General features: G+C 37.9%; 2 protein-coding genes across 2 annotated transcripts; one reads left to right on the forward strand and one right to left on the reverse strand.

Moving 5' to 3' along the window:
- Positions 1-409: 409 nt before the first annotated feature.
- On the reverse strand, positions 410-7,766 carry LOC111325572 (uncharacterized). Its single transcript, XM_022929405.2, has 5 exons — positions 7,558-7,766; positions 6,376-6,432; positions 5,069-5,302; positions 4,418-4,519; positions 410-3,425 (listed from the first exon to the last, which is right to left on the reverse strand). The coding sequence occupies exons 1-5, from the start codon at positions 7,723-7,725 to the stop codon at positions 3,177-3,179; spliced, it is 810 nt and encodes a 269-aa protein (XP_022785140.1). The 5' UTR covers positions 7,726-7,766; the 3' UTR covers positions 410-3,176.
- Positions 7,767-7,796: 30 nt separating this feature from the next.
- Positions 7,797-22,065, forward strand: LOC111325244 (uncharacterized). Its single transcript, XM_022929018.2, has 10 exons — positions 7,797-10,448; positions 11,319-11,565; positions 13,024-13,121; positions 14,373-14,516; positions 15,371-15,428; positions 15,496-15,602; positions 16,077-17,011; positions 17,204-17,388; positions 18,180-18,267; positions 18,579-22,065. The coding sequence occupies exons 1-10, from the start codon at positions 7,839-7,841 to the stop codon at positions 18,673-18,675; spliced, it is 4,569 nt and encodes a 1,522-aa protein (XP_022784753.2). The 5' UTR covers positions 7,797-7,838; the 3' UTR covers positions 18,676-22,065.
- The last annotated feature ends 360 nt before the right edge of the window (positions 22,066-22,425 follow it).

A 22,425-nucleotide genomic window follows, 5' to 3' on the forward strand; every position in this document is an offset into this window, starting at 1 on the left:
CCTTCTGGGCCACCGTACATACATACCGAGATTTACGCGCCAAAAAGCATCGAGATAAAAATAGTCTCTTCGCGCTAGAGGAGCCAGCTGATTGGTCATACGATTTTTTTTCACTAGTGAAAAACGACGTATCGACGCTCTGATTGGCTATATCATTATTTTCACCACTGTCGCTCGCTCGCCGCTCCACTTCACTGACAAATAGCACTTCTAAGAGCTTTGGCGCAGTTTTCTTTAGAAAGATGGCTTCAAATCAGACTAACCGTTTTCAGAGCCTAGATTCATCAGTAGAAGAGTTCACAGACGGACAGGAAAAGGAAAACACCAAGAAAAAGACCAAACACGATGTCGCTCTGTTCCACGAATTTCTTGTTTTGAAAGGCGAAACAAAAACAAAAAAAATTAAGTCTCGGGTTTTCACTTCTTTATTTCAAATTTTGAACTTCCATAGAACTATTTCGACATATTTTTAGGATGTCTTAATTTATTCTACCTAGTTCTGCCTTTTAACGGCATTTTCGCTAGACAATTTAGATGTAAAGAAGTATTTTACATGGAAGCCACTTCAGTGCAACTCCCGAACGGCGGCTTGACCGCGCGTTGCTTTCCTTTGAAAGAAAATAAAAATGTGTTTATCTCTGAGTTCTGTTCGCTTATGAATCTCGGTATGTATATAATAAATAAGTTATTTTACGGTTAGTTCGTTTGTACGATTTTTATTCACTCGTTGTGTAAAACAACTCACTCGCTGCGCTCGTTCGTTTGTTTTACACAATTTGCGAATAAAAATCGTACGCGCTCAACAACCGTGAAATAACCTATAATTATTATCATTATTAATATTTTTATGGCGGCTAACCTCAGGTAATAATGATGGTAATAAATAATTACAACAATGACCATAACAATGAGCGACCGTCCCATTTTTTTTCTTCAAGTATGATGTAAGGATTAGCAATTTCAAAGGCTCTAAGATTTCATTAGGTTATGCCACCAATTCATATCATAATGGTTAACTACTAGCTTGACACACTTCATAGAAATGCCAACGCTCGATTTGCGGTTTCATGGAACTTGCATCGCATTGATTCACAAATACGTTGAGGCATACAACTACGTACAGTCGAACCTGTATTGGGCGGTCACCCTGCATTAAGCGGTCAGTTGTCAAGGTCTCGAAATTGTTACCCCTAAATTACTGTACTTTTTCCTTTATCATCTCTATTCGACGGTCGTGGTGACCCTTTACTGAGTTCCAACGGACTGTTTGTATTGTTTCCACCTGTACTCAACAGTCACTTTAAGAGGAACCACTCACATTAAACTAAGAATTATCTTTCAAGTAAAATTTGCGTGCTATGGAACTTCCTTACTATGTGAGTTTTTCGCACAATATCTATAGCTTGATCATTTACATGTAGCTTATATCAGGATCTCAGTGGGGACGCGGGGAGGTAGCTTTGACGGTCATCAGTTTTTGTTCTAATGATTAGAGGTAACAGTATCACAAATCCACGTCCGAATGTGTACGAAAATAGAAATTATTAAGAACAAACACTCAATACAACGTGAAAGGGAAGATTTCTGTAGTTGTGATTCGATTATATACAGGTTTTAGGAATACCTAGGAACTCTGGAAAATGCATTTGAAAACATTTGTATCCATATTTGGAGAAGGCAACTAAATTCTTCACGGCATTTCACTTAAAAGTTATTTACAAATAACGCAGTTCATTCTACGTTGATACATGCGTTGGAAATGACGATTCTATGGAATCTTGTGATTCTATGGAATCACAAGATTTAATTCTATTTAATTCTATGGAATCTTGTGATTCCATAGAATTAAACGTTTTTAGAGTTCTTTGAAATTTCCTACTTGTAATTTACTCCGAATGTATGTCATCGGCGATCAGTTCAAGCGGCTTTGATCTAAGTTAGCAGGTACAGTGCATTTGAGATGACATTTAACTGACTAACACTGATGGCAGGGACTGATGGGATATGCACAACATCCGGGCACGGTCCTAACTGGACTAAGAGGCTTGTAGTCACTGAATTTCAATTTCAAGGTTCTTTCAAACTTGTCGAGAGTATCAGATGCTTGTTTAGAAATGTCGATCGATTCCAAAAGCCATGTTGGTTTTCCAGTTGACGAAATGTACGAGCTTGGTTATCCCATAAAACCGCAACGTTGTCGACTCTCACAAAATTTTGGCTCAGCCCAGTAGACAGAAATATTAAATGGCAAGTTAGCCCTGAGGTAAATCTGACCGTTCCGGTTCTTAATTGGTCAGGATTTTTCTCGGAAATAGTCATGAGCCGTGTATTTTTGTTCACGAAAGCCAGAAAATTCAAAATAAACAAGCTTGATTCGAATGCCATATAATAACCTACTTACTGACCTCGCTTGCTCGAGCCATACTGGGGGAATATTGGACATGCTCAGTCCATACTGCAACAGCCTCGGGCCAATATTTCCCTTTACGGCCCTCACGCTCAGTTAGTAAGAAGTTAGTATTGACTGAAACTCAGCAGAAAACTTCATGCAGATCCGAGGAGGGTATTTGATTTCCTATTTTTTTTTATGTCGAGCGATTCAAAATTTTACTTTGGTTGAGACGTAAACATGCAGTTTTCTGAGCTTCCGCATACTAAAAAACCACCACATCCTCAAAAATTTGGTTCTCTTTGCTTGAAAGACTCGTCAGTGGGCTAGGTTAAACAAAGATTCAACAAATAGCAGTGATAAACTTTACACTTGCAAGAGTACCGCAGGAGAAATTGTGCACAACACGACTCCGAGAGGCCAGAATATGCAGGTCACATGATCGTGACTTTTCCAGCAAGACACCTCGATCTACGAAGTTAAAGAGAAGAGTTCCTCGGGCGTTCAGGACGAACTGACGTACCGTGAACAGGCACTTTAGAGAGGAAACACCATTCTCTCGTTTTCTGTCTGTGCTGTAATCATTCCAGAGTACTGAATAAAGAGCCCCATCTTTCCATGTTCCTCCTGCATAGGCGAAATCTCTCCCTCATGTTGTCTGAACGCGTTTTCTCGTTTCTACTCCACGAAAGTAACAGCTTTCTGAAACTTCACAAAACCGTGAGTGTCTGAGTTATCATTCCACTTCTAAACGACTCCGTGACAAATTAAGTGAGGTCAAATAGCTTTAAGTGTCTTCTTTTTTCTCTGTATATGGTGGGGGTGGAAGTGATTCGTCCACCTCTTGGTAAGCCGGTAGATAAGGGAACTTAATTGTCTGGTACGCAGGGGGAGGGGGTCGTTCATCGTATCGGGCAATTCTTGATTCTCTCTCCACCCCTCTCCGGCTCGAGTGTCCCCTTGGTCTGTGATGTCTGTTCGAGTGACGTGAGTGGTGATGAGGCGTGGAAGTAGACTGACTTTGAGACCTCGATATCTAAAAATTAAAACCATTCGGATGGCAAAATCTTCAATACCTGTAATTATTACATCGCTCACAGCGCCCGTGGGCAAAATGAAGCGAATCCTGTGTTCTGGTTGGCTACCCGAGCGGGCAAGATGGACCCATCTTGCCCACTTGGGATTGCACGCATTGATCCCGCGCATGATAAAAATAGAACTAGAACTAAGTTCGTACTTCTTGAACAATGTCGGCGACGGAAACGCAAAAAGTGGCAGAAGGTAGTGAAAACAAGGAAAACATAAACGACTCCCGAGAGTTTGTTGTCCTACAAACACAGTTGGCTTTCTTTCCCGGCTCTCGAAGTAAACACGTCATTCTTATAATTCTTAAATAACGCGAATTCTTTTCGCAAAGTCGAGGTCCATAAAAATGCCAAAAAAGAACTCGGCCAATATCGAGCCATCTTGACCCCACGCTTGCTTCATAACGCATATGTACTAATAACATTATAAACTTTTTGGTGACAGAAGTATGAATTAAAGCCAAAATTCTGCTCAAAGCAGTGCAGGAAGAGTGACCGGAGGCTTCGCCCCCTAAGTCCCCCCCCCCCCCATCCCCCCTACTTTACCAGTTTGGCTCAAAATCATTCAACTCGTTTCTTATGCCCGAAATCGTGACATACTTCTATCGACGGGGACTGATTCTTTAACGAAGAATTGCACGTTGTTCAACAAGAAAGGAACACGTTCTGTGGTAAGGAAACAATTCGAAAGATTTGGGGAAAGGTGAACTTGTTTTACATTAGGGGGCAAACTCGCAAATGCGGTGCAAGGCGAACTTGAAATGGGGTAAAACAACCATACACCGTCGAAAGACCGGATTGCCTTTAAGTGCCTCAAGAAGGATTCTTGTAACATGAACAAGCATGGTGCTCCAAGAACTATTAGGGTGAAACACAACAGACAAGAAAAATGAAGTTACCGTAACAATTTCCCTATTCCAATTAATGCAGATTGCCAACTTACTCTTCTTTGTTGCCTAATTTCTTCCAGAGTGTTTTCTGATGCAACTGAAGTTGATGTCATCATACAAACAGATGTTGAAAGTTCAACAGGCTCAGCTGCCCGCTGAAAAAAGAAACAATTATGACAATAATCACAAAAGTCAATGGAAAAATACTTCAAAGAAAAACGTTCCATCCTGAAGGGAACTAAGATGGGTTCAAGACCCATTTAATTCCTAAGACCCTTTCACTACCAAGAACTGATTTTTTAATTCACACCTCTAACAGCCACACATTTCCTTATAAAATAGTACTGAGAATTTGGTGTTAGATCAAGATAACAATTTGAGTACTCTCACAACCTGACAGCTAATTCATGTAAGGGATATTATAGGAAAAGGTAAAAGTTGATCACTTTGTGGAGTAAAAGGGTCAAAACTCCTATATAATTATGTAGAGGTAACAATCATGCATTTTTTGGAAAGAAAAATGATTGTTTTTGGTGTAATATTAATTCTGTGGTGCCAAATTTTACTGAAAAAAGGTACTTCACCATTTTAAGTTTTTTCTATTTCAACATTTCCAGCCCTGGGCTATGAAAATGTCAGGCCTAAGGCTCTAAAAAGGTAAACTGAAGGTAGAAGTTCCAATCATAGAAATGCAAATACCCTACCTGTAAGGGGGGAGGTTTGATACAGCAGTTGTGTTGAAAAAATGATGATTTAAATGCTACAAAGGCTCCTTTCATGCTCACAACAAATATAATTGCCACAACACCAAGGAATGAACCAAAAAATAAGTTCCATGATACTTCTTGCTTCCCCGACACAATCAGTGGCAAAATGATCCAGAACATCAAGATACTTGTTATAACCGTCAAAATACAAAACATCAGAAAGAAATGAATCTGCAAGGACATAATATACTGAAAATTATCAAACGACCTACAAGGAAATACACTGATTATATACTCAAAATAAAATTATAGACAAAGCCTCCATTTGGCCCTGGGTGTTTCTTAGAGCAAAGCTAGAGGACAGAAATGTTAGTGAACACCTTACTGCTCAAAAGGGATGCTGACATTTAACATTTAACCCCTGGACCCCTATGTGAGATTGGCATCTAATTTCCCCCCACAATATATCACCCCTGAATTGCACAGTAAGGTCATGTCAAAAAAGGAAATGATTGCAAGGAAGCTCTGAATTATTAAGAAAATTCTCCTGCTAAGTAACTATGAAATGCAAAGAGAATACTTGGGAGAATATGCATATTGATGTTAATATGTAAAGGTTAAAGAGGAATTTATAAATGTCATATCCAGCCATGTGGGGCATTTATACCGATTGTACACCTGTAGGTGGAAATAATCAATGGATTATGATTATCTCATTTTGCTTAAAATTTCTCTAGTCTCCAGTGTAGATTTAGCCAACAATATGAAGATAAAATTTTTTTCTCCTGTAAGACAAGTTTGTAATATGACAGAGTTTCCAACCATAGAATATAACTCGTGGGGGAAAGTTGTTCCCTGAGCTTACTGTCCAATGTTTTTATTTTCTCTCAGGGAGGAGAAAATATTTCTATGGTGGTGACGAAGACTGGAGATTTAAGTCACTGCCTTGATGTTTTCATAAACTATGCCTCCACTTAACTCTTTCACTCCCAAGATCTGTATCTAAATTCTCCCCTCAAGCTGCTAGACATTTCCTTGTAAATTAGTTACAATAATTTTGAGGTAGATCAAAAGATAACAACTTGTACTTGATTAGTTTGAGTTATCTGATAACCTGTTTGCTGGATAATGTATGGATTTTATGGGGAGAAGTTACTTCTGGGAGTTTAAGGGTCAAGTGTGCTATTATTCATCATAGTGTGCTATTATTCATTCTGCCCCTTAACGATTCTGGGTTCTAAAGCTGTACTTTATCTTATGAAGGTATTGGTTAATACTCAGCAACTGTCAAAAAGTTAACTTACAGTTGATTTTTTGGCATGTTTGTAACTAAGACATCCCACACCTCCTGTAACAATAAACTGTAAAAAAAAAATTACTCCTATAAGCACATTGAATTACGAACAAGAAATATCCCATGCGACAATACAAATATTAACATGTGACTGCCAGACACTAGTTTTGATAAAGATAAGTTACTTCATCCTATCCAAAACCACATTTCAAGTTTCCAAGAACATACTGATCGACTCATGTATGGATTTTACCTCTAAAAAAAATGCTACCAGTAACCAAAAATCCTATAAGAGGACTTTTGTATGAATTGTTGGAGCAACTGTTGGAGCACCTGCCTAGATCACCAGAGGTGCCTTTTTGGAAGACAGATGATGACTGCAACCAAATTTTCCACAGGAAGCCCAAATGAAAATGTTCATTTTGAGCCACCTGTAAATGGCTACATATATATTCTTAGCCACTTCAACCAGACTTGTATAACATTTTAGAAGAGGAAATTTGACCATTAGGTGACCTTGATCTAGACATACCTTGATCAAAAACATTAACTCGTCATTCAAGGTTTTATAAATTCAAGAGTTTTCATCACCATAACAGGCAAACATATTAAAAGTTTGGAACGACTATAGCAGTTGTTGAAAAAATAGTTATTAGTACAAATTCTGAATTGTATCAATGCATTGAAACTGGACAAAAATTGACCCAATTTATATAATCGATCGTTTTTTGATAAAAATATTACGTGACTTTGAAATAAGTGCAATTTTTATTTAAATCCAAATAATCGCCTCCACTTGCTATTAAACACAACTCAAAATCACGTTGGTTCTTCTGATCATGAATGCCATGTAAACAGTGTAGCATAATTCCTTAGACTTCTTAGAAAGTAAAAAAAATATGGGTAACAGCTATCCACATTTTGTTATTCAAATTAACAACTGAAAGAGAGGATGTGGCGTAGCAAGATAAGGTAATTGTAAAAAGACTTTTCTCTTCATACATGTCGCCAAAAATAAACAATATTCGAGATTATTTTAAGGTGATCAGAAAAGGGTTACCATACCGATACCGCAAGTCTGATAGAACCAATTGAAATGTAGTTTGTTTATCATTGTGAAATTATTTTCAAAATTCCAAACCTACACAGAACAACACTGTACGCGCACGGTACAATTAATTTTCATACCCACCAATATTCCAGACCACACTGGGAGTCCTTCGGGTTTAAACCTAAAAAATGCTCGATGATCCTCTTCTCTAGTATTAAATGCGCCAATACCGACACCTATTAGGCCGCCTAATATCTGCACTATTCCTACACGAAGGGCTGTCTTGACTGAATAACAATTCTCCGCCATCGTTTTAATTCTGCTCTTCCTGTCAACAGAAACGAGCGGCCTGGCTACTAATGTAAAGAAGGCATGGTAGCTAAGGGGGATGGCAGCGAATCAAGATGGCGTAGGTTCCGAACATGGGCTGGTTTGTGGTTTTTGTCGTTTTGATCGGTGTTTTCTTCGCAGGACTGTCTTTCAAGTCTCTTTGCCTCTATTTTATTGTCACTAGCGTGAGTTTTGGCTTGACATATTTATTTGTCACAAATAAATGGGGACTGGATGGTTTATTCGAAGAACTATTTAAGATTCTCGAGCTGTTCGGTTTCGGAGCGCCCCATCGTCTTGAAAACAGAATTCCTTACTCGCCTCCCTTCACATATGGTTATTATCACCATCAGGATGAGATTCCTAGGCGTTTAGAGGAATGTTTCAAAAAGTTAATAGAAAATATTATTCGTGACTTCATACGTTCATGGTACAAAGATGTTGGAGAAGGAGAAGACTTCATCTCCGAAACCAGGGATTCTCTGGAGATGTTGTGTTTGGAAGGATACAGACGTGCGTCGCAGATTGATTCTCACTACATGATTGAACAAGCCTTGATTGTTTTTCATGGACATCTAGAAAGGTTTAATAAAGCAATGGCGATCGTGAAGGCAAAAGACCCAAAACTAAGGCTCAACATTAGTTCCTCGCAACTTCTTTGTCAAACGTACGAATCACAGTTAACTTCCAAAGTACCATCTCTTTTGAATCCATCAGAAGAACTCAGTTACTTGAGGAATGTTATTGATTCACTATTAGCAGCAATGAGTCCAAAAGAAACCTATGGTTGTGACACAGGGAGATTCATTTTACGAGAAATTTTAACTGTGCAAGTGGTGGTACCTCTAGTGGGACTTTTGACAGACCCAGACAGGATAAGTCAGGCAGTGATTGATATTTTGTCAGATGATGATGATACGGGGAGAAACGAAGTTGGTAAGCCGGTTATTAGAGGGGATCAACCTGTTATGGAAAATTGTGATGAACCCAGGAATGCTGTGAAACCACAGATTGCTGAAAAGATGCCAACAGCCCCAGTGACAGAAAACACGAGACCAGATCATGCTAAGGAGAAGCCAAAGAAGGAAGGAATGAAAAATATCCCCAGAAAAGAAAGTAAGGAATCTATTGATGACCCAGGAGAGAGGTTTGAAATTATGTCTCCAAGAAGTGAAGAAAACCTTGATTTTAAATGGTCAGTAAGCTCTCAAAGGCAGCCTCCAGTAGGAGAGAGTCAGCATGACAACTCAGAGTCCTTTTTGATTATTTCAGTTGAAGAGAATAAAGAGGAATTCAGTAAAAAGGACAGGCAAAGTCCATGTGAAGGAAACTGGTCAACAGAGGTTGTTCCACCTTCTTCCATAGAAAACCTGACTTCCTGTGGCCTGTCATCCCCTTGGGGAATTTGTCCATCTTCCCAGGACAGATCTTTTAACACACATAGTTTTGAAGAAATAAAAGCGAATCTCTCAAAAGTTGAAAAATTTGGAGGAATTGGAAACAGTTTGAAAGAACTAACTTGCTGTCACAAATTTGAAGAAAGTGGTAATCAGACAGTGAACTACCATATGTCAAAACAACAGAATAATGGTGATGAGGAACGTGATGTTTCTGAAGAAGAGCTGTTTCCAAAGGTTAGAACACGAAGCTTGTCTCTTCCAGGATGTGATGAACTGTTGGAAGATAGACCTAATGGCAAACTCATTAGATCTGTCAGTGTACCCAGCAAGTTGGCAATAGCAGATTTCAATGACCCTAGAAAATATTTCACTCCAAATAACCCAAAAAGGTTTTGCAACCCACAGTTATATGGTAGGAGCTTCTGTAGCAGCTCAGACAGCTTTAAGTCAATGTCAAGTGAAGAAGAACTTTTAGATGGATATGTTGAGAGAGGGGAAGAAGCACTTGAGTGTTTTGAAGAAGTTAGTTACAGTGCAGGTTCTCACTGGAGTGGTGCAAGACAGAGAATTACTAAACAAGCTTCCTTTGAGGAGTCCCAGGAGAAACAGATATCCAATTCATCTCCAGGAGCTTTGGCTAGCTCTAAAGACATATTGCCCATCAACAATGACAGATTAAGAGGCACCAAAAAAGCAGTGCAAAATCAAAAGGACATATCAGACTTAGCAGACATCAAGGAATCCTCTTGGGAAGGTGAGGTAAAATATCACCCTGGCCATGGTGCTATCCCTCAAAAAAAGCCATTACGCTTTGGATTTGGAGGACACAATACAGAATCATCCTTTGGCGATGCTTTTTTAACTGCAGGAAAGAAACTTGTCAACATCATGAAGTTTGATAGCCTGAGCAGCAGTAGTGCAAAGTCAACAGAAACAAGCTCCCTTTCAGGAAGTGAATCCCTGGATTACACCTCAGGGATTCAAAGCAAAGTGGCAGCCAAGGAAGATTCTTTACACACAGCAACATACAGTTCAATTAGTGGGAGACGGTTATCAAGAAGTGATGCTGTGATTCAAGAATCCATTGATAGTGATGGAGAGGCATGTTATGGAACACCAAGAGAGGAACATGTGCAAGAGATTGGGGATATGAACAAGAGGGGAGAAACAGTAGATGGAAGTGACATGGGAATGGTGAAGAGAATGCACCCTAGTCAATTGATTACCATTCCCAGCACAATTGTAGCACTTGAGACAAGTTGGGAACCAGGCAGAAACAAGTATACACTGTACAAAATAGAGGTATGTATTGTATGGTACAATCTGAATTTTGTTCACTAATCAAGGATAACCTCTGTGTTGACATTGAACCCAAGTGTGAAGTTTGGAGTGCACACCAAATCTTATATTACAACTAATAACTTATAATTGATGACGCAGATTTTAGCAATGTACAACCTCTTATCAGAAAAACAACATTTTCATTATACAGTGCAGAACTTGTTAAGTAAGTGGGTTTACAGTTGTGGTGATGTACATGAAAAATTTCTCAGTGCTTATTGGCTAGAAAGGAGTGCAGTTCTCATGTAACATGCGTGCCAATGTACATCATGTGTGCAACTTGCCATGATGAGGTCTCAAGAAGAGACCATAATGTACATGTTTAACAACTGCTATGTTTCTTTCATTGTTTGCCAATCAAAAACACAGACCTGATGTCAGGCTGTTGTTTATTTCAAGAGAAGGTTAGCACTCTTATTTGTATAGTTTTCTAGACTTTTGAATATAAGAATATAAATCACACTTCATCACTCCATTCTAACTAATAGAATGATACTTATACTGATAGGTCTTAACTGTTTTTACCATTGACATTAGTTTTTGAACACTTTAATGAGGTTCATATTTGGTGTAGAAGACATAGTTGACATAAAACAGAAAGACAAAAGAATAAGGAAAACAGGGAGAAGAATAGGCTAATGAGGCAGCGTTTAATTGTGATGTGTCCTGTGCCTTCTACATCAAGGGAACTTTAAAGCTGGTGTCAAACAGGTTTTCACAGAGTATTTTGGTATTTTAGTCGTACGCCCTTGTTGCATTTGCAGTACTTTTTTTCCCAAACGATGTTGCCACCAGTTCATTTTGTGTTTTGTTCTCGGTTACTTTTGACAGTACGATATTAGGATTTGGAATGATGTGTACAAAGCAGCGATTAAGGAAGCGAAGAATGCAGCAAAGAAAGAAATGACAAAGAGAAATCTTTATGCTGGTAACGATAATCTGCTAGAAGATGTAGAAATTTCAATGGATGTGATCAAGAGAAGTGTTCCCTTGAAGCGAGTGATAAACCGACGTTATAGAGAATTTATGGAGCTTCATAATCGTTTAACTGGTGGAAATCTGTCAGTTTACATGAAAGGTGAGTAAGACTTTTTAAAGCTGGGGCTTTGTCATGGAAAGTTATTTTCAAATTAAAAGTAAAATTATATGGTTTAGCCTTTTAACATCAGTATACATAATTATTCTCCATACTGTTCTGTATACATTTCCTAAGGTGCTGAGAGGAGAATTTGTTAAACAATTAAGAGCTTCTTTAGTTGGTGACCATTTGCAATCTCATGAGCTTAGGTTGATTTAGGGGTGATAAGGTTGATTTAGGGGTGATAAGGGGAAATTAGGTGCTAGTCACTGTAAGGGCTACAGGGTCCATTGATTATGGGTTATGCTGTGGTTCAGTGTCTAGGGTCCACTAATTATGGGTTAATATGCTGTGGTCCAGTGTCTAGGGTCCATTGATTATGGGTTATGCTGTAGTCCAGTGTTCAGGGTGCATTGAGTATGGGTTATGCTGTGGTCCAGTGTCTAGGTTCCACTGATTATGGGTTATGCTGTGGTCCAGTGTCTAGGGTCCATTGATTATGGGTTATGCTGTGGTCCAGTGTCTAGGGTCCATTGATTATGGGTTATGCTGTGGTCCAGTGTTCAGGGTCCGTTGATTATGGGTTATGCTGTCGTCCAGTGTCTAGGGTCCACTGATTATGGGTTATGCTGTGGTCCAGTGTCTAGGGTCCATTGATTATGGGTTATGCTGTGGTCCAGTGTCTAGGGTCCATTGATTATGGGTTATGCTATGGTCCATTGTCTAGGGTCCACTAATAATGGGTTATGCTGTGGTCCAGTGTCTGGGATCCATTGATTATGGGTTAGGCTGTGGTCCAGTGTTCAGGGTGCATTGATTATTGGTTATGCTGTGGTCCAGTGTCTAGGGTCCACTGATTATGGGTTATGCTATGGTCCGGTGTCTAGGGTCCATTGATTATGGGTTATGCTGTGGTCCAGTGTCTAGGGTCCACTGATTATGGGTCATGCTGTGGTCCAGTGTCTAGGGTCCATTGATTATGGGTTATGCTGTGGTCCAGTGTTCAGGGTGCATTTGATTATGGGTTATTCTGTGGTCCCCTGTCAATTTCTTCATCTTCACAGTCAACATTTGATTTCAATTCTTGAAGTCTTTTTTGGCTTTGATGAAAATAAGAAAAATAAGAGAGAAAATGATGCCAGCTGAATTCTTGTACACACGAATTGTTAGCAAACTTTCTGATTTCACTCCTAGTGCTTGATGAACAAGTAGCAATTAATGAATTGCTGGCTCAGAACTGGTTGACTGTGGACCTCAAGAGCTACTGACAGCTTTGGCTATTAAAAACGAGTGTTGTAATCAACACAGAAAGAAACTTTTCAAGACATTTCTTCAGAACTTTGTAAAACCATACCCAATAATATCTAAGCAATGTCAAATGATAGTCTATTCTGTTCAGAGGTAAAAGATGTTCTAAAGAATCAATCTTAAGATATCACCCTTTTGTTTACTATGCAGATATTCTGAAACCCAACAGAAAATACAATCTGCCATTTGGAAGACTTGACCCTCATGTGGTAGAGGGAAGAAGAGAGCTGCTGCAACATTATTTATGGGTGAGTTTATTGCCATCATTCACTTTGAAGTGTCTGGCTTTTCTAAAGCACAACCCTGAATGTAACTTAAATCTGTTATGATTAATAGCGCTGCGCACCAGGTCTAAAAATAGATATGTCATCTTTGGATCCCCCGCTGGTTTAGGACAAACACTCGGAGTCTTTACAAGGACTTGTATGCGAAACGTGCCAGAAGCAAGACTATTTTCACTCCAAAAATGCTCTAACTTTCTAAAATGGTTGCAACTAGGCATTGCTGTTGGGTACATGTAAAAATGACTCAAGATATCCAGAAAGATTGCCAGATTCGCTTAATCCACCTAAAGAAATGCTTAAAAACGGTCGGAAAGCCTTCATACCGTTCCCAAAGCCGAAGCATGCATGACTTGGAACTTTGTCAACACCGCGTAAATGCGTGTTCTAGAAAGAATTTCTTAGTTGATACTTGTTAACTACAATACTTATATTTGTGCTGTACACCAAAATCCTTGACAACAGCCTTTTCTGAAACTGCTTGTTTGGAAACTTTACATAGATGATGATCTTCTCGCTATGGAGTACAAACAAAGCAACAATAGAACGTTTCATTCAAAAAGCAAACAATCCTCATCCAACAATGAAATTTACGGCTGAAATTTCCAGTAAGGAAACAACATTCCTGGACACCTACATCTATAATTATAAAGGCGAACGATTCAAAAAGGACACAATCCTTGATGTGCATACTCATTTTAAATAAACTGAGACATTTCAGTATACACATTTCCTATCATCTATACTTGAATCAACTATATACATAATGTTTTCTCAACTTGAGGCAGTCACGAACACGAGCGATGAGGTCTGCTCATTTTCCTCTCAATTTCAAGCCTCTACACTTTAACCAATGCTTCAATTGTGTATTTGTATAGTTTTCTTGGTCTTGCTCAAACTTTGAGCCAGGAACACCGTTGTTTTGATTTAAAATATGAGCTTTAGAGGCGTTCGAACTAGAGATGGGCGCATCATCGCCCATATTCATTTACTTGAGAAGCCTGTTTCTTTGTCCTAATCGCTCTAGGGGGTCAAAATTTCGTGATGTCACAAACGCGCAGCGCCATTAGTTTCCAAATTCTTGGCATTCTTGACAAGGCTTATGGTTTCTGTCAAATGTTTTTCTAAGGGAAGCCATACAGCTAGGCTTTAATTGATAGAGTGTGAGCTGGACTTCACTGTGTGGTGTAAAAATCTTTTTACCACATTTGCTTGTAGAGCCTAATTTTCAAACCAGCATTACGCAGTAGTGAAGACTTAAAGCAGTTTCTTGGTGTGATGGGAGGGGAGCAGATTTCTTTCATTAAACCAAGTGTAGCACAGATTGTGAGCCAGTCCGTTCATGTTCCACGCGTTGACAAGGTATGTTTCTTGATGACTCTGAGATCAATGATTGACATATATGATCGTGATAATATGTAAAAGAATGATGAGATAAGAAGTATTTTAAGGCTGACTGTTCGTTAAGAAATGTTGGACAGGGTTCTTAAATGTACTGTAACTGCAGTAATCGTAACCTCACAATACCACGATGATAAAGACGTATTTATTCGGTACGAATGATGTTGACATTATGTGGGTTGAAACCTAAAACAATAAATGAGTATGAAATTACAACGATTGACTAATAAAAGTGACAAGAAAGAAATACACTGAACGAACTGAACAAACTTGAAATGACAATACTTACATTGTTACGATTTCTATGAAACTGCTGGACGAATATAAACTGCCAAAAGGCAAAAATAAGATAAACTGGAGTAACTGCTCAAAGCAAACTATTGTATGACTAACGAAAGACTAAACTCTGAGCTTGAGAAAAACTAATTTACATATGCGAAAACGACTAGCTAACTTAAAGTGCAATTAGCGCCTATATTACGGAAGATACTAATTAACGAAGATACGTGACATAGAAACAGGAGAAGCTAACTAACCAGCGAAAAAATACTAACGAACTACGAGAAAAAGCGACAACACAAAAGGACGCCCTAACGATTGATTGAATGAGAAAAACAAAACAAAAAACATTCCGCACGCTAAGACCCTACATGTACCTTGTAGGGCAAAAAGCCTTTGAGATTAGTTCAGAGGAGATATAACTCTGTTTCATCCTATGATTTTACATCTTTATTCCTTTTTACCATCCAACTGCTTAATAACATCTCTTTTCCTTTACTTATAACAATTTTTTTTGTTTCATTTGATTGTACCAGATGCTGAGTCGGCAAATGACCAAAGTTTTTGACAGTATCAAGACTGCATTCGATTCAGGTAGCTGTCTTTTTCCTCTCATGCCTAGTGTAAAGTGACATTAATGTTAATTCTGTTTGTCTTTCAGTTGAAGAAGAAGAGAAAGTATCTGAGGAATGTGCCACTGCTAGCAGTGACGATGTAGTTATTCCATGGAAACTAACCTGTTATCAGGATGGTGCTTCTGGAAAACCAGTAAGAACAGACGAAGAAAAAGAAGAGGCTTTGAAAACTTTTATAGATTTCCAGAGTTTTGTGTTTAGTCAATTTTGACTTTGAAGATCATAAATACGATAAGATAATTATTGAATTCTAAATACATGGAATATCATGGAAGCTGTTATGTTAACAGTAAATGAGAAATGATGTTGCCGAGAGGAAACAGTAAATGCAGAATTTGTGTTCATGAAATATTCAACTGCTATCTTTGATTCTGAGGTTTGGAAAAATATCTCAAGAAATTCTGCAAATGGGCTTTATTGATGGTTATACTATGCTCCTGGCATGTGTGATACTAAAACTGCAACACAAGCTGGGTAGGGCATTACAAGGAATTCCAAAAGAAGCCTGGTGTTATGCATAGTTGTTTTTGCTTTAAAAATTAATGAAATCTGGTGTTGCATGTAACTTTTGTTGCAAAAAAAAATAATGTTAAGCCATTGTTTTCAGGAAATTGGTTATGGTCAAGAGAGTACTACAACAGAGTCTTACTTCTTGGCATTTCTTGCTGATTGTGAGGAGTTCACTCCACCCACTCCACCATCACCAATTCAGTACAAAAATGGTGATGAACAAGGTGGACTTCACTTTTGGAAGGAAAAGTTGGCCAAGAAAGTGGCAGATTTTGACACCGAGGAAGAAGCTTCCTTGTGGAATACATGTCAGTCATTAGGACCTCGCACAGCTGGTGATGGAAGTGACAATCCTGATGGCCCTATTCCTGTACATTGTGATTTACAACCTGCTCTAGAGGACCGGGGAGTATCCTTCCAACGAGAATGCTCAGAAGCCATCTTCAAGAAGCATCTGGATAGTAAACATTTACCAAACAACTCAGAAGCACCTAGGTCTCTTGGATTGGCTGTAAATCAACCTGCTCCAAGGAGCAAGTCCATGGAGGAGATTGCCTCTGCACCATCTACCAGCAAGTTCCAGTTCAAGCCACAAAAGATTTTGGAAGCTTTTGGGCAGGGAAACAGGAGTGAATCTCTTGAGAACCTTGATACACTGTCCACTTCTAAAGAGAAGAAACCAGGTGCCTTCAAGAAATGTCTGAAAGACAATTCAATACCCATTCTTAGTGCAAATCTTAAGAAGCAAAAAATTACACCTGTTGGTATAAGTGCAGAAAACACTCTTTCTTCCAAGGAGTCACTACTTCATCCAGAGGATCCTTGCCTAGTCTCGAAAACAGACCAGCCAAATGATCATGACAGTGGGTCTCATGTGGAGAGGAGCTCAGTGGCTGGGTCAGACCTTCAGTGTCCTCTTTCAGACACCATTCTTACTCTGTTGTGTGAGCTTCTTAAAGAACACAGATCTTGGTTGACAATTGATAGAGTTCAGCAAGCCTTCATGGCCAGTTTGGGTGGGCTGTTTGAATGGTATGAAATGGCTAAGTCCAAAACACTTTGTAGTTACATGAATTTTTTATTTATAATTAGGTGGACAATTATCAAAAGACTTCTTTCACCAAAAATATTATAAATGGTAAATCTTGCAAACAAGCTGACATGAACCCCTTAGCCTATGTGGAACAATCATAATATTCAGTGTTTTCTTGTGTTGAATTGAAGGAAAATTCAAAGTGGAATAGATGACATCACCACTGATGACAGCTGGGCACTGTATCTTAATAAGCTCAATGAAGCGATATGGCCTGGTGGAAAGCTTCTTGATGGGCTTGAAACACCAAAAAGTGAGCTGGAAAAGTCCAAAACAAGAAAAGAAGCTGTGCATGCCTTGATGAATGCATTCCCAGGTTCATGAAATTGCATGATTATAAGTAACAGATTCAATAATATAAGTTTAATGGGGAATATTTCAAGTTTACTAGTATTATAAAAAAGTACATGGGAACAATTTTCTAAGAGAATTAGAGGTCAAAGATTATAATGTATAGATATTTTGAAACCGTAGTGACTCCAAAAAAATTTATATGGGGTATGTTATACTGTGAGTTTGAGCTCTGAGTTCCTCCAGTTTGCCAAGTGTTGGTATAAAGAATTACCGGTATAAAATAATTGCTATTGTTCCCCAATCTTACTGACAAAACACAGAGCATATTTGCTGAAATTACATTGTGTTTTCCTATTAGTAATATACTTTGTAAAGTTTGGCAAAGAAACATAACCTGAAAATGCAACTGCCTGTGCAGTATCCAGTGGCATTTCCCATAGAAACCTACATTTCTAAACTTGAATGACTCAAAAGTTGGTCTTCTGTGATCCTCAACACAACAACTGGGCTGGAACAGGTGCAGCACAGCATTTCAATCAGAAATATGAATGTGGCATGCATGGTGGTCTATGTAAAGGTGAAATCAATATTGAAATGAATGTAAATGCTTGAAACCAAGAAATAAAACAGAACAGTACAGAACAAATAAGATTTAAAGTGTATGACCTTAAACCACAACTGTAAATTTCCAGGTTGTTTTAATTTAATAATAAGTTCTTATGTAGCGCATTAAAATAACTCTATGCGCTTGATTAGGACTTCTTTTTGTAAGGAAATACAAGTCATTAAGCCTATTTTCATTCGATGTTCCAGGTTTTATCATGTTGTTGATTGGTCCCCAAGTTTACCATCAGACTGCTGTGAACATTATTGACTCTGTGCAATATCCCCAAATCAACAAGTGAGTTATGGTTCATGTATCTGCTAGCTTACATTTTTGCAATAATGTGATTGCTTACATGGTTGTATGTATCATCTACAGTTGAGTCATTCAATCAAATCTCAGAAGGAACACGTGAGACCGTAAGGAGACTTACTAATACATTCTTTGGGATGTTCAGTAGCACTACTGCAATGTATTTCCTCTTTCATTGGTTACTTTTATTCATGATGTTGTTCTAAAGGAAAGTGATAATTCTTGGAGGGGACCTAGGGATAGTTGATATGAATGGTAATTTAAGGTTTTAAGTTAAAAGGTTTTTCTCCCTACAGGTTCTTGGTGTACACCTTGTTGGAGTTGCTATTTTCAGAATTTGTGCCAGAAATTCAAGACAGCTTACAGTTCTTTAGACGTGTAACAAGAGAATAGTAACTTGTGATGTAAAACTTAGTATAGTATTTGAGGAACAAATAGTTAAGACCCCTTCGCTGTGTACAGTGCTCGAAATTAGGAAAAAATCCAGGTTGCCCTTAGGGCAAATGCTGGACAACCAAGCCCCTAGCTTTGGTTACCCTGGTGAGAACTTGGTTGCCCGATCTCGTCTTTTTTTAAAATTTTTTTTAATGTTTCTTTCTCACTTTCTTTCTTTTCATTGGTGTTTCACCTTTTAATGGTAACAGTAATAACTTTAGTTCTGTAGCGGTATAACCATAATTATTCTCTCGAATAAGCGCCCTTGCTCTAATAAGTGCCCTCCTTCGAATGGTGGCTTGTTGTGGGTTGCGATTTTGTTGCTGTTGTGCTGAGTGACTTTACATGTGCAGTTTCTAAAATCGGGTCCTATTTCACAGTGAAATGTTGTACTAGAGAATGGAAGAAACCGCCACTTTGACCGGTACACTGCTGCAATCCTATGTGGCACACAAATAGACGACCCAAATGCGCCCATTCACCATCCCTTTCGGCTACTTGTCAACGGTTAGTCTCGGGAGATTAAGGGCTGGTAGTGCAGTATCGAAAGAATCGATACTCTATGCGTTGCTGGTATCAGCCTATCCTTGCTTATTGAATCGAGCGAACGGCGTTAATGAATTATCACAACCTTCCTGTGTGGATCCATCTATCAGTATCAGAAGATAAACCTCACATTTTAGGCTATTTTCATGTCTCAAGTTTATAGCTTTTGTTCTTTATTCTGTTAGGCATCACAGTAATGCAAGTACTTCGATTTTTTCCTGCCTTTATTTTTCCTGAAATCTGGTCGCCCGAACGAAGTTTTAGTGTTGTCTCGGGCAACCGCTAATTTCGAGCACTATGTATGGAGATGATCATTTGGTTGAGCAATGCTACTTGGTTTTTTTATTAACTAAATTTTATTTTATTTGAAATGTGAAGTGTTACAGAGGCTTTGGTAAATTATTTAACACAGTGATGAAGAGTAAGAATGAAAACATGTCAGATTAATAGCTCACCTAGTAATCCGCATTGTGCAGTGCCTGTGCTGTTGTAAATCTTTGGTAGTCATCTTAATAACTGGCTACATGTTGCATTTGGTACTGGGCATCAGTAACTTGCATATTATGGCATATAGGCTGATTGTCTCCACCCATTTACTAAGTTAGGTATTATTCTAGATGAACTTTGAATTGGTGGTGACTGGCGTGGTTTAATTAAATAAAAAAAAAATTATTGAATTTTTATGCAGATTTGATCTTTTGTTTATATTGCATCTGATGAATTTTCAGGTGAATTGTCAGAAGTAAGAAATATATCTTATTTAATGTACAATCAAAGATATTAGTTAAATATAGCTTATTTATGATTTGTCAATTTTAATTTTTCTCTTCCTTACAAGTGGGACAAAAGCAGGTCTTGACAGTATTGAGAAAACATCAACAAACAGAATTTGAGAATCTTTGCATAGATATTTTAATTTCAATAGGACAAAGTTAAAGCATTCACTCCCTGCCTAAGGGATGCTTGTTTCGCATTGTTGCATTAAATCTAGTTTAAAATCACCAATTTAAAAACATGCAATAGAGTTAAGTGAATGAAGAAACATTAACAAAGATAACATGCCTAATGTTGATTTATGTAACTCTATCAGATGAACTTATTATCCTAGAATATAATAATTATTTTCTTCATAATGGTGTCAAGATGACGCTGAAAGGTTTAGTTTTAATGAACTCTCTTTTTGTTTTGTTTTTTATTGCTGAAATGTTTTATGTAGCCTGTTCATAAAATGACAAAGTTTCCTTTGTAGGGACCTTTCTCATTTTATGAACAGGCTACATAATTTTTATGGTCTTAATGTATATTTAAAAATAATCATTAAGCTATCTGCTTTTCATAATGATGCTTCTAATTATGAGGGCCTTCACCCTCACTATGCACTTTATGTTTGGGTTTCCTCTTAAAAAAAATATAATTTTTTTCTAAATTTTGAATTACATTCCTTATAAATGGTCTCCAGTAAATGTTATCTTTGCGGACAGAGTATGTACCTGATTTTAACTGGCTAAATTTATTTTCCTGGAAAGCCTCAGGTAAGGTATTTGTTTACAATAAGGTTTCATATTTAGTATCTAGAAAACTATAGTTAAGGGAGAGTTTTCCAAAGACTTGTACTATGGAGATACATCTCACGTACAAAGAATGGGCCAGGATAGGACTAAGTTGAATTAGGTCAGGATCCCCTTCTGTTGGAATTTCCTTAAAACAGGTTTCTTTTTACTCCCAAAGACCATTTTCATAAACATGCACTGGGAGAAAATGTATAATTAATTATTGATCTGATATTGCATTGCCTATCTTTAAAAGTTCCTTGCTTTAGCAGCTTCAGAACAAAACAAAACAAAAAAACAACAAATACAGTTATCATTTCAGTTTCTAAATTCAAATATTTTTTAATTTGACAGTGCTTATGTAGGCTGTTCCAATTAATTTTACCTAATTCTGAAGTTCCTTTCTTTAAAGAAAATACAGGGGATGTAAAATGAACTTTAGACATGCTCAGTTTACAGACTTCTGTACATACATTTTTATCCATTTTTACTGAGATAAGTAGGATAGCTTTTTGGTGATCCTTCTCAACTATTGTGAATTATAATTATTTTTATTATACAGTCATAAATTAATGGACTGGCCCATTTTGACAAAGGAAGAGGGGATGGGTATGTGGGCCTGTAGGCTGTCAGATTTAATTCTACTTTTTCATAACCTTTCAATCCAACTTGAAATGTTCTCTATTTGTACTGTATATTATTGTTTACCAATTTTCATTCACAATGCATTTGTCATTTTGTCTCTTCTGATTTCCTCATTTAGGGGTTAATGGTAGGCAGCATTTTGTTGCTGCCCTCTCGTTTCTGCCCTCATGTGGACATTAACAGAGGAATTCCGTCATTTGAATCATTTATGTCTGCTAGCTTACAGTCATTCTTCTCCTGATCATTCAGGGGTCTTTTATCAGCTTCACAGCAACTTTTGCATATCACTACATACCGTTCTGTTTAATCTGAAGGAGTCACCTTATTGTTTTTAACACCTGACATCAGTTATGTTCAGAAATGCATTCCATATAAAGAAAATTTCTGCCTGACCTAATTTTGTCTCCGTTTCAGATGACATTGTTTTTCTGGGTGCCCATAGTCCAAAAAAAGTCATTGCCTTTAACATGTATATTAAGAGCAATTTACCAGTAAATCAAGAATCTATTAAATGTAATGTATTTAAGAGAGGATAATTATATGAAAGTACCTAGGTTCCCAACTATTGTTGTGAGTCTCAAAATTAGTTATTAAATATGAAAATCAATTCATGTTTCAGTTCTTTGCATGTTGTAATTTAACCCGAGTGGGGTAAAGAAAAGAGTAACAGTGAAAAAATAAAGATTTGAACATGTGATTCGGCGGGATTTCCCACTACAGAAGGTTTTTTTGTTCTCTTAAATGAAAAGCTGCGTTGGGTTTCCTGCCTGACAAAGTATCGTGTTTGGGGCCTCAAGTTTTAAAAAGGGAAGGCATCCTTTAAGGTTGGCTTTTTGGACCAGTAAGCTTGAACAGGTTGTTAATTTGGTGTTGCCTGGTATATGTTTATTCAGTAATAACACTATTGCCTTGAGATCTAACTTAGCAGGGTATTCCAGATGAGTGATATTCCTCACTTTAGACATGT

Source organism: Stylophora pistillata, chromosome 2 (genome assembly GCF_964205215.1).
Source record: "Stylophora pistillata chromosome 2, jaStyPist1.2, whole genome shotgun sequence".
In the NCBI taxonomy this organism is placed as follows: domain Eukaryota; kingdom Metazoa; phylum Cnidaria; class Anthozoa; order Scleractinia; family Pocilloporidae; genus Stylophora; species Stylophora pistillata.

Excerpts from the sequence above, each read along its gene's own strand:
- LOC111325572 (XM_022929405.2), bottom strand. The coding sequence starts at position 7,725 with ATGGCGGAGAATTGTTATTCAGTCAAGACAGCCCTTCGTGTAGGAATA. Across the intron at positions 6,433-7,557 it reads CAGTGTGGTCTGGAATATTG|TTTATTGTTACAGGAGGTGT; the intron begins GTGGGTATGAAA and ends TTTTTTTTACAG. Across the intron at positions 5,303-6,375 it reads AACATGCCAAAAAATCAACT|ATTCATTTCTTTCTGATGTT; the intron begins GTAAGTTAACTT and ends ATGTCCTTGCAG.
- LOC111325244 (XM_022929018.2), top strand. The coding sequence starts at position 7,839 with ATGGGCTGGTTTGTGGTTTTTGTCGTTTTGATCGGTGTTTTCTTCGCA. Across the intron at positions 11,566-13,023 it reads TCTGTCAGTTTACATGAAAG|ATATTCTGAAACCCAACAGA; the intron begins GTGAGTAAGACT and ends TTTACTATGCAG. Across the intron at positions 17,389-18,179 it reads CTTGATGAATGCATTCCCAG|GTTTTATCATGTTGTTGATT; the intron begins GTTCATGAAATT and ends TCGATGTTCCAG.